At 39.3% G+C, this 12,516-nt stretch overlaps 1 protein-coding gene across 6 annotated transcripts in view; it reads right to left on the bottom strand.

Moving 5' to 3' along the window:
* TRAPPC9 (trafficking protein particle complex subunit 9) overlaps nucleotides 1-12,516 on the bottom strand; it is an 819,600-nt gene that overhangs the window by 718,840 nt on the left and 88,244 nt on the right. For all 6 annotated transcript variants that reach the window (XM_045006039.1, XM_045006043.1, XM_045006044.1 and 3 more), the window contains exon 12: nucleotides 5,197-5,282. In XM_045006039.1, the coding sequence (XP_044861974.1) occupies nucleotides 5,197-5,282 (86 nt within the window). The remainder of the gene's footprint in view (nucleotides 1-5,196; nucleotides 5,283-12,516) is intronic.

Raw genomic sequence — 12,516 nt, 5'->3', positions numbered from 1 at the left:
ATGTGACAACGGCACAGGAGGGTGGGAAAGGAGAAGAGAAATCATACACACTGATGGACTGAAGGATAATGGAAGGGAACAGGGTAATACTGAAGAGATAAAGTGATTGTCAGAAAAAGGGAAAGGCGAATGAAAAGTCAGAAAACGAGTAGCATGTAGTGAAAACAAGGTTGAATGAGTGGCCCTTTTAGTAAGTGGAAGTGTTGATTCAGAGTTTAAGGTCAAACAAGGAGGGAGGCTAAGCACCAGACAGCACATCAATACTGCAGTTGGCCTGGATGAAGGTGAGAGAATGTGATTGTTATGAGAAGGAGAATCAGGTGTCAATTCAGACTAAGATGGATGGGAAGGAGTCAAGTGAACTGTAGATTACCACCCAAATATATATATATATATATATTAAACCAAAAAGCATAAAATATTTATTAAACCATAAACGAGTAGCATGTAGTGAAAACAAGTAGCATGTAGTGAAAACAAGGTTGAATGAGTGGCCCTTTTAGTAAGTGGAAGTGTTGATTCAGAGTTTAAGGTCAAACAAGGAGGGAGGCTAAGCACCAGACAGCACATCAATACTGCAGTTGGCCTGGATGAAGGTGAGAGAATGTGATTGTTATGAGAAGGAGAATCAGGTGTCAATTCAGACTAAGATGGATGGGAAGGAGTCAAGTGAACTGTAGATTACCACCCAAATATATATATATTAAACCAAAAAGCATAAAATATTTATTAAACCATAAACTTTTAGTTGATCAAATGGCAAGACCAAGAAATTTATATTTGATTCTTGTCATAATATGCAAACTTTTGGATCACAGAAATGCATGTACAATACCAGAGCACATTTGAGCAACTGAATCAAAATTTATTTTGTACTGATAAGACCATAGAAATTCACAACAGCATCCCTCAATAAAGCACTATATATATTTTTAGAACACTGACTAGGGAATTAAAAATAACTGAAGTCATGAACTTGCATAATTTGAATGTCTGCTTTCCTCAGGGATGACAATAAAAATGAAACCCAAAAGGACTTCAACAAATAATGATTTTTTTATTATGTGTAGCCAATGATTTTAGTTTATTGCTCGTTTATTTTGTGGTTATGATTAACATATGTCATGTCACATATAATCATATGTTAAATAGAGTTAAATTGTAGGATTATAGAACTATAAAACTGATCATAGTTAGAAGGGATAATTATGCATTAGATAGCTAAGTAAGTGGGGCTAAAATGCAAGGCCTACAGGCTGAGGCCTGTAAGGTTTTAGCTTAGCTATTTTAGGCCTTGGAGAGAAGAAATGCTGATGCAAGTAAGCGACCAAAGAATAACCCAATGCCCTAAGATTATGGGAAAAGATGTACCAATGAGTGATACTGTGAAAAATTAACAATAAAAGTAATTTTTTGCTTACAAGATACCTGGGTAATCACATTTCTCTAACACGCCCTAACCACAAAGTGGACTATGTGCAGAAATGCTAATGAGGTATAGTCAGAATTACATTATAAGAGAAGGTGCCCAGAGTGGGAAAATTGAGCTTCCTAAAGGAAACTCCAGCAAGAACCATCCCTCTATTGATGATCAATCCAAGAGAGACCCATCTAGGGTGACCAGACATCCCGATTTTATCGGGACTGTCCCGATATTTACTTCTTTGTCCTGCGTCCCAACCGATGTTCGGCTGGGACGCGAATTGTCCCGATATTTTGCACTCCTACGCACAGGCAAAGGGGGCTCATGCCTCCAACTCAGCCCCGGCCCCACCCCAACTCCGCCCCCTCCCTGCCCCATTGGATCGCTCCCCAAATCTCCACCCTGGCCCCGCCTCTTCCCCAAGCACACCGTATTCCTCCTCCTCCCTCCCAGGCTTGCGCGAATCAGCGGTATGGTGGCACAAGCGCTGGGAGGGAGGGAGGGAGAAGCAGGATGCGGTGGGGGGCAGGGAGCTGCTGGTGGGTGCTCAGCCCCCACCAATTTTTTTTCCTATGCTCCGGCGGCTTTTTATTTTGGGGGGGGGGCTCCACCAGCGACCCCCCCGCTCGCCCTCCCCATGTCCCGATATTTCATGTCTCTCATCTGGTCACTCTAGACCCATCTAACCCTAATGCTATTGTTAAGGATGTAAGTATAACTACATTTGTAACTTGTGCATAGGTCTATATAGAATTTCTTTATACTTGGATAATCATAACTGATTGTAACTTTAATAAAACCTGTAAAACAGATAGACCTTGTACTTGTGAACGTATCTGTGGTCACTACCCTTGGCCTTTATGTCTTCCTAAAGACCCTAAATCTAAAATAAGCAATGGAGGTGACTTTCATTCTGTTAAGTTTGAAACTGTAGCTGCCAGAGTTGAACCTACAGTAGTATAATACCCTATTACAAAATTCACTTTAAAATAAAAGGCTACAGATGCTAATAACCATATCTATAGTAGCATGACCATTATTACCATTAGTGTGTGCATAGCACATAAGTACTGATTAGAAGCATCTATACAAGTAAATGTACATTCATAGTTCACAACTATCTGTGCAAGTATGTTTACCCTGATTAAACAGTTCTATTAACAAGTAATCAGATCCAAAGATTTTCATGAAATGACAAAGTTGCACATTAATTATATAAAAGTGGCAGAGAGTCCTGTGGCACCTTATAGTCTAACAGACGTATTGGAGCATGAGCTTTCGTGGGTGACATGCATCGGACGAAATGGGTATTCACCCACGAAAGCTCATGCTCCAATACGTCTGTTAGACTATAAGGTGCCACAGGACTCTTTGCCGCTTTTACAGATCCAGACTAACACAGCTACCCCTCTGATACATTAATTATATAGACTCTAAACCAGGTTTTTAGTTGAAAGGGTTCCTAAAGATATACAATCATTTTATGAAATATAATTAAATTTAAAAAAACACGAGTCAATGTAATTTGGACTCTCATCTTCCTTTTTATGTTTGTGTGTGTCAGGGTTCCTTCCCCACTCTGAACTCTGGGGTAAAGATGTGGGGAACCTCATGAAAGCTTATTTTTACCAGCTTAGGTTAAAAACTTCCCCAAGGCACAAATTCCTTTCTAGCCTTAGTATCGCTGCCACCACCAAGTGATTTAAACAAACATTCAAGGAGGGCCACTTGGAGCCCTGCCTTCCCCAAATATGCCCCCAAACCTCTACACCCCCTTTCCTGGGGAGGCTTGAGAATAATATCCTCACCAATTGGTACAGGTGAACACAGACCCAAACCCTTGGATCTTAAGAACAATGAAAAATCAATCAGGTTCTTAAAAGAAGAGTTTTAATTAAAGAAATGGTAAAAGAATCACCTCTGTAAAATCAGAATGGTAGGTACTTTACAGAATAACAAAAAACTCAAGAACACAGAGGATTTCCCCTCTAGGCAAAACCTTAAAGTTACAAAAACATGGATAAACCTCCCTCTTAGCACAGGGAAAATTCACAAGCTAAAACAAAAGGGTAATCTAGCGCATTTCTTTTCTGCTATTACTTACTATTTCTGCAAGACTAGATGCTTAGTTCAGCTATATTTAAGATGATGCAATTTCCCTGCCTGGTTTCTTGGCTGGCTCTGAGACACATAGACCAAAGCCTTCCCCCACAGATTTGAAAGTATCTTCTCCCCTTATTGGTCTTTTTGGTCAGGTGTCACCCAGGTTATGTGAGCTTCTTAATCCTTTACAGGGTAAAGAGGGATTTTATGCTACCCTTAACTATATGTTTATGACATGTGTTAGCTGCTTTAACAGGATTCTTTCTACATGGCAAGCTATTAGTATGAGTTTTATTATATTAAAAAAATGTGACCTCTAGTGGCTGGAAAGATGTTTTAATAATTATGCTATGCCATGTCACATGGTTGTGTATATCATCATCTTACTAGCCATTTCAGTTGACATAGTGAAATACTAGATGACTGTAATTATCAGAAAAAAAAAGTTAAGAAATACAGCATTACAATGATACAAATAGTAATATAAGTACTGTGGGACACCGGAGCCAGCAGTTGACATTTATATTAAATATCACAGCTCCTCCTCATTTAATAAATTGATGTTCCTCAGGTTAAAAAGTTTGGTGGCGGTGAATATGTAACAACAAAATAAATCAGACCACCACTGATAAATCTGCCTTTTGGTATTATGTGGGCGAAAACTATACAGGTAGAGTACACAGTAGCATAGCAAGCTGAAGATGTGCCCTGATAATTCTGACACAATCATTACCTGGGCTAAAATGATGCTTAAGTATGAGTTCAGGGTTTGGTTTATTCAGTCCAGGTTATTGCCCAGCAAACAAGAATAACCATAAGATATTTAAATAGTCCTGCAGCCATTATACGCCAGTCCTCAGTGTTCCGAGATTTGTACATCAGTAATTGTAAAGCATCCATGCACTCTGAATGGCAAAGAATTTCATTTCACTGTCATTATAATTCATAGATTCTAAGGCCATTGTGATCATCTAGTCTAGGGGTCAGCAACCTTTCAGAAGTGGTGTGCCGAGTCTTCATTTATTCACTCTAGTTTAAGGTTTCGCGTGCCAGTAATAAATGTTAAAGTTTTTAGAAGGTCTCTTTCTATAAGTCTATAATATATAACTAAACTATTATTGTATGTAAAGTAAATAGGTTTTTAAAATGTTTAAGAAGCTTCATTTAAAATTAAATTAAAATGCAGAGCCCCCCGGACCAGTGGCCAGGACCCGGGCAGTGAGAGTGCCACTGAAAATCAGCTCGCATGCCACCTTTGGCACCCGTGCCATAGGTTGCCTACCCCTGATCTAGTCCAACCTCCTGTAAAGCACAAGCCAAAGAACTTCCCCAAAATAATTCTTAGAGTGTATCTTTTAAAACAAATCCAATCTTGATTTAAAAATTGTCAGTGAAGGAGAATCCACCAGGACTCTTGGTAAATTGTTCCAATGGTTAATTACTCACAGTTAAAAATGTATGCCTTATTTCTAGTATCAGTTGTCTAGTTCAGAAGGTGAGAAGGGCTAAATGAGGCAATTATGTCATATGACTGAGAATTTCTCTTTATCGATTTAATACAGTTTTAACTGTTTGCTTTACATAAACAATACTGGAAAATTAAATGGTGCAGAATTGAAAAAATATTGTCACAAAATAATGATGAAAGAACAATTTGGAAAGATGCATACCATGTTTTCTACTCTGAGTTCAAAAGGCATAGGATTGTACACCATCAGCTGAACTTCACATACATCTCCTTGGACCCACTGGAAGTCTGTAAAAAATAATTACACATTTAAAACCAGAAGTGACTACCACTGTTGTACCATAACAGTAGTGCTAACTGCTGCTGACATATTGCTACAGAGATGCTAGTACTCAGAGCTATCCCTACAGTCAAATGCAAATTCCCAGATAACCTCCACAACTCAATTTCCTGCTGAAGTATGCACCTTCCCAGATTACTGCAACCCTCTCAGGAGTCTGATTTGTCTTGCGTACCCCCACATTTCACCTCACTTAAAAACTATTTGCTTACAAAATTTGACATAAAAAATACAGAAGTGTCACAGCACACTATTACTGAAAAATTGATTCTCATTTTTACAATATAATTCTAAAATAAATCAATTGGAATATAAATATTGTACTTACATTTCAGTGTATAGTATATAGAGCAGCATAAACATGTCATTGTCTGTATGAAATTTTAGTTTGTACTGACTTTGCTAGTGCTTTTTATGTAGCTTGTTGTAAAACTAGGCAAATATCTAGATGAGTTGATGTACCCCCTGGTAGAGAACCACTGTGTTAGGAGACTGAAAGTGCAAAGGCTAGAGGTAGACTGGTTACTTTAATGAGCTGGGGAACATACAAACATAAAATAAATGGCAGCTCTTGCCCCAAAGAGCTTAATCCTATGAGGTACTAAGTACTCTGGCAACAATCCAGAAAAGCACTTAAGCACATGCTTAACTTTAAACACTTGAGAAGTCCCATTGACTTCTGTGGTGACTACTTACATGGATAAGTGCCTTTCTGGATCTGGGCCAGAGTGCTCAGCACCTCATGGAATCAAGTAACAGAATGCAACAGGATGGTAAGGAGTGAACACAACACAGGGACATGAGGGCAGGGGACTGGACTCGATGACCTCTCGAGGTCCCTTCCAGTCCTAGAATCTATGAATCTATGAAAGAATGAGGAAAGAGTGGCAGTAATAGGAACACAACTTTTCATGTACATGAGCTGAACAGGATTTGGCAGCTTCGTTTATTTAAAAAAAAAAATAAGAGGACCAGTGACACTGATAAATCAGTCACTAACAGGAGACCAGATTAACCATTAGTTGAGGACCTCATGCACTCCCTTTTAATTCTCTTCAGGAAAGAGCAGGTAACTTGGGAGCTCTTTCTTGAGGGTGGCAAGGAAGACTCAGAGCTCAGTATACCATATCAAATACAGAGACATACCAACATTACAAATTAAATTCATTCAATTTTAGAAGTATAAACAAGCATGGGGATTAAGGGAAAAGGTCGAGGAATAGCATTACTACTAATTGGTAGATGCTTATCACAAAGGTCTCACTATAGTAGTAGTTAGAATACAGTGATTCTGGTTGCAACTTGTAAAATATTTCAGTGCTCTGGCTTTCTCCATATTTTAACATACTTTTTAGCACCCCCTTGCCAGGACAATATTAGTAAGTTGACTGCATAAATCAAGACTTGTTGTTTAATATGAAACTAATTCACATGCTGAAATTGGCTGTATTTAATTACACATTCACAACCATTTACTGTCTGATTACATTTTCTTAGCGGTATTACAGAAGGCTTAAGGGGGAGGTTTTCAATGCAAATGTTTAACCCCAATTAATGCTAGTAGGAATTAAGGACATGCACTGTGAGAAGACTATAACCTCTTAAAAAGCATGAAACCTGCAAGTGAAAACTATCAGACAAATTGCTGATTGAATGAAGAATATTTATACACCATAATTTGTGATTTTTTTTGTTAATACCCAAAATGAAGTAGACACTTTCCAATTATATCAAGAGGTTGTTACTCATACACAGAGCATAGACTAAAACTGAATTCCTTGCAGCCAAACAGTAATTTTTACACTATTTATAAATCAACACACACAAATACACTACAACCCTCACAAAATCTGGAAGGGTGAGTTACCAGCACAACAACATGCTGAGATGTCAATATTTGTTCATTCCAAGCCTCTCTCAAAGCAAAGACACTCAAATGATGGATTTCAATTCTGTAAGTAACTACTGAAAACAAGGAACCTATTGTAAGCTATCCTATGCAGATCAGTCATCTATTTGGCCTTATTATTAGCAAAGTATAGTAGAAACAGCTGTGGACTTGGGATCCAGAAAGGAAAAGGCAATAACAATTGTACAAATCTATTATTAACTCAAAGAAATTTCAATTTTTCTGTTTAGTACCACTATTTATTATTTGTATTATGACAGGACCCAGAGATCCCAACTAGATCATAGCTTCACTGGGCTTGATGCTGTACAAACATCAGTAGAGATAGTCCATGCCCCAAATTGCTTACAATCTAATTTAAGACAAGGCTAAACAAAGTAACAAATAAGAGGGGGGAGGGAAGAGATAACTGGAACATTAACAAAGAAGTGAGGCGATAGAAGCTAGCATTTTCAAATTTTTTCATAGTGTAGACATTACAATTCTTTCATAGACCATATCTTCATTCATTCACAATTGCAAAGACCATTTCTACTCAAGATTGCAACTACATAAATTATCTACATAGATATTAGAAAAAGGATTTCATATATTTTAATTGTATAAATGAAATTTTTCAACTAGAAAGGAGGAAAGTCAACATTGTATGACTAGTCAACTTACCATAAAGTACTTGTGAAGTGCTCCACAACCCTTAATTTGAAAACATTAAGTCAAACATGTGTATAGTTTAATAGTTCTGAATCAACTTTGAAAGTTTTTTAAATACCTTAAACAAACTCCTGTGCTGCCTTAACATTCACCTCCTTTCCAACCTTCATCCTTCCCTGAAAAAACAAATCCGTGGCTCACTTCCAATTATTTTTATATTTCTCCTTTCTATGGAGAACATATACCCAAACACTTCCCTATGCAGCATTATCAGTTTGGCTTTTTTTACATAGAAAAATATCAATTGTCCTCATTGCTCTTTCAAACAATAGACTCCTTCCCTGAAAAAAGAAAAAGACCATTCCTGCTGGATGCCTAGCCAACACAAGGGTTTCTATCACTCTCTTTGTTGCTGCCCAGTGCAGGGGTGGATCCTTGCCAGTGTGAGCTTCAATAGGACAGACATCAATGAACAATTATTGTGTATATGCTCTAAGGTCATTGTAGTCCAGGACTATAATGGTACTGCCAGAGCCTGCCATACCTAACCCTCTATTAATTTTCCCTCCTCATCTCCCATGAAAGAGTCAATTGTCCAGCTCCACAAACAGTGTACTGAGGTCCAAAATTGCAGACATCCTTAGGATTTCTGAGACATAAAAATTTAAAATTTAATAATTGGAGATATACCAATCTCCAAGAACTGGAAGGAACCTCGAAAGGTCATCGAGTCCAGCCCCTACCTTCACTAGCAGGACCAATTTTTGCCCCAGATCCCTACGTGGCCCCCTCAAGGATTGAACTCACAACCCTGGGTTTAGCAGGCCAATGCTCAAACCACTGAGCTATCCCTCCCCCTCTGGGGAAACCTGCTGGTGCTGCTGGAAGCAGATGGGATGGTGAAGCCATGTAACACCAAATTCCTGGCTCCATAGAAGGTTAGGAGCAGAGGGGTCTTGGCTACCTCCATTTCCTACCTCTTAGTGATCCTGGCAGGCCCAGCTGACAAAATCATCCTTCCTGGAGCCTTTTTAAAGGGCCACTCCACATGACAAAACTTTGGGGAGGGATTTAGTCCATATTGCACTGTTGGAAGGAGAAGGAGTAGCTGGAGCTACATATTCTCAAAAATACTAGCTTTGCAGGGAGAAGTTTGGGGATTCATCTAGCCCCTGCCACTTACTAACAGCCACTACTAATGGTGTACTAGTCAAATAAAATTATGAAACATTATTAGGTGGTTCCTACCGGGGATATATTGTACATTCTTACTTCTGTAGATGCTAAGTCAGTATTTTATAACACTAATCACTTTAACTGGGTAACAAAAATCTCTGGTTTTATTTCTCATAACAACCATGATACTAAAGCTATTTAATAGGACTATATATTTTAAATATTGCATTGGATTATTAATCAATTTCAAAAAAGCTTATCAGCTTATGAGAGCTAAAGAGCTGTAAGCAGTTTCTTAATACTCTTCTCAAGGCCTCCATTTCCCTTTGGGTTTTCATTAATACTTGACTTCCTTTGCTGTAATGATGATTTATTCAATTATACACTAGGACTCATCTGCAAAGTAATACAAGGTAATGAACCAGGATTATTTGTAACAACTTCAAGAAGCTACCAGTTGTTTAGAATATCACAAGAACTATCCAGTAAGAATAAATTGATGATTATTTTTTCTACCTATAGTTAAGTAAATTAAATATATTTCTTCAAAGTACTGGCTTTTGTCATTGCTTGAAAGAAGTACCTTGAATATCTTGAATTTCTTGCTGGATATTTAAGACATGATCAAGAAGCAGTGGCGGAACCCACAAGGCAGCACAGGGGGTGGTCATCCTCCAAACACTCTTTAAATGTATGTATGGTGCCTTTTCAAGCATATTTCTCAATTGAAAAAATTACCACCAATGACCCATCCCCTCCCCAACTTAGTTAGAAAACCTGGCTTCGCTAATGGCTTTGTTCCTCATATGTAGGGTGACCAGATGTCCCAATTTTATTGGAACAGTCCCGATTATTGGGTCTTTTTCTTATTTAGGCTGCTATTACCCCCCACCCCGTCCCGATTTTTCACATTTGCTGTCTGGTCACCCTACTCGTATGCGTTGAATTAAAAAGAATTAAAAAGAATTAAGACCAATAATGTAGAAGTAATTTGAAAAATGGGTATATTTTACAATGTGTATACTGAAGGTTTGAGCTTTCAAAGGTCACAACCAGCCTGCATATCCCCTTAGACTGGATCACAGAATGACTAGAGAAACCAATGTTTGCCCTCTTAAACATCTCTTGAGTACACTGGATCCTTAAATATAACAAAAAAAATATTTTACTACTGACTCCAAGAATAATCTCCATTATACTCAGAGAATAATGTTGAGCTCACACAGGTTCCCTGACGGATTTTTTAAGGAATGAGAATAGCAGTTATATTAAACAAGTTTGGCAAAACTCCTCAAAAAGTGAAGATTTTTATAAATAAAAATCTAATTGAAAAATGCACATTGTCTAGAAGGAGGAGAGAGGCAGACCAGTTGAGTCTCTGGTAAAGATAAAAGGGGCAAAAAAAATATGGGTGATATGAGTCTACTATAGACCACCAAATCAGGAAGAGGAGGAGGAAGCATTTCTAGAACAACCAACAAATATCCAAAACACAAGAACAGAGCCGTCCCTTGGGTACGGCAAATCGGGGCGACCGCCCCAGCCTCATGCTTTCGGAGGCCCCACAGGCGGGAAGGTGAGGTGGGAGGCGAGCGCAGTGAGGAGGCAAATCGGAGGCAAGCGGCAGGCAGGGAGGAGCCCCCTGTGACACACTGTACCTCAGGGGGAACACCCTACACCCCCACGTTCGTCTTTATAAAATGATTGTGTGGTATCCAATGTAAAATTTGTGATGTTGAGTGTCTTTGGAAGGCTCATAATACACTGAGCATGCTTTTTATAGTGATGTTATAGTAATTGTCACAGTCATGTTATAGTTAGGTTATAGGTTATAATTTCATGTATATAGTTACGAGGCTGAAAATGTATCCTCATGGTTTAAAGCAAGTCCATGCAAAAACCCTCCAAGAACAGAGAGGCAGTTCACACCTCGTCAAGGCATGGATGAGAGAAACCCAGCCTGGCCTCACAAGAACAATGGACACTGGCTTAGGCAGCAACAAAAGAATCTGTTAGACCCTGGAGGGATTCACCTCCCCCTTCCTTTGGGCAGTCTGAGACTGTGATGAGGTAATGCTCACCTGACTCTGAGGGGCGGGGTTAGGGAGGGCAAAGCCAAAAGGAAAGAAAGGACATGATAAAAGGGAGACATTTTGCCACGCTCTCTCTCTCTTCCACTTACATCTAAGACACCACCACCACCAAGCAACTGAACCGCTGATCAAAGGGGAGAGGCTGGCTGAAGAGCCAGCCAGTGGTGAGAAGCATCTAAGTTTGTAAGGACACTGAAAGTGTTAAGATCAGCTTAAAATGCATTTTGCTTTTATTTCATTTGACCAAATCTGACTTTGACTTATCATTTAACATCTATCTTTACAGTTAATAAATCTGTTTATTTGTGCATTTTGTTTGAAGTGTGTCAAACTCCCCTTGGGAGAACAAGCCTGGTACACATCAATTTCTTTGTAAAAATTGACAAACTTATAAGCTTGCAGCGTCCAGTGGGAATAACTGGACAGTGCAAGACAGAGGTTCCTATGGTTGTTTCTGGGACCGGAGATATTGGCTAGTGTCATTCGCTTGCAAGTAGCTGGGAACAGCTTACATGACAGAGGCTGTGCGTGAGAGCTTACAGTGATGCAGCTGCACCGTTGTAAGCTCTAGTGTAGCCACTCTAAATTAACGAGAGAGAGCTCTCCCATCGACTGACTTAATACACCCCCAACGAGTGGCGGTAGCTATGTCAGCGAGAGAAGCTCTCCTGCCAACATAGCATTATCCACACCAGCGCTTAGGTCGGTGTAAATTATGTTCCTGAAGGGGGTGGCTTATTCACACTGCTGAATGACATAAGTTATACCGACATAAGTGGTAGTGTAAACGTTGCCTTTGTTTCAGAAAGTGAAGGAAGTAACCAGGTGGACAACCCTATTAAACTTGATTCTAACCAATGGGGAGGAATTGGTAGCCAATATAAAGATGTAAGGCACTTTGACTGAAAGTGATCGTCATATGATAGATTTCATGATTCTAAGGAATGGAAGGAGTGAATGGAAGGAGTGAATAAGGTCAACAGACTCAGAAAAAAAACTGTTACTAACCTTTCCATAACTTCTTGTTCTTTGAGATGTGTTGCTCATGTCCATTCCCACGTAGGTGAGTGTGTACTATGTGCACAATCACTGGAATGTTTTTCCCTAAGTGGTATCCGTTGGGTCAGCTCTGGCGGCCCCTGGATTCACATCCTCATGGCACTGTATATAGGAACCTGCCAACCTGCCGCCTCCTCAGTTCCTTCTTGCCGGCAACTCCAAAAGAGGAGTAGGAGAGCGGGTTTGGGAATGGACATGCACATCGGGAAGAACAGCTACAGAAAGTTTAGTAACAGTTTCTTCGTCTTCCAGTGCTTACTCATGTCCTTTCCCAAGTAGGTAACTTCCAAGCAG

The sequence above is a fragment of the Mauremys mutica genome, chromosome 2 (genome assembly GCF_020497125.1).
Source record: "Mauremys mutica isolate MM-2020 ecotype Southern chromosome 2, ASM2049712v1, whole genome shotgun sequence".
Classification (NCBI taxonomy): domain Eukaryota; kingdom Metazoa; phylum Chordata; order Testudines; family Geoemydidae; genus Mauremys; species Mauremys mutica.
This window is presented reverse-complemented; position numbering and strand designations above follow the sequence as displayed.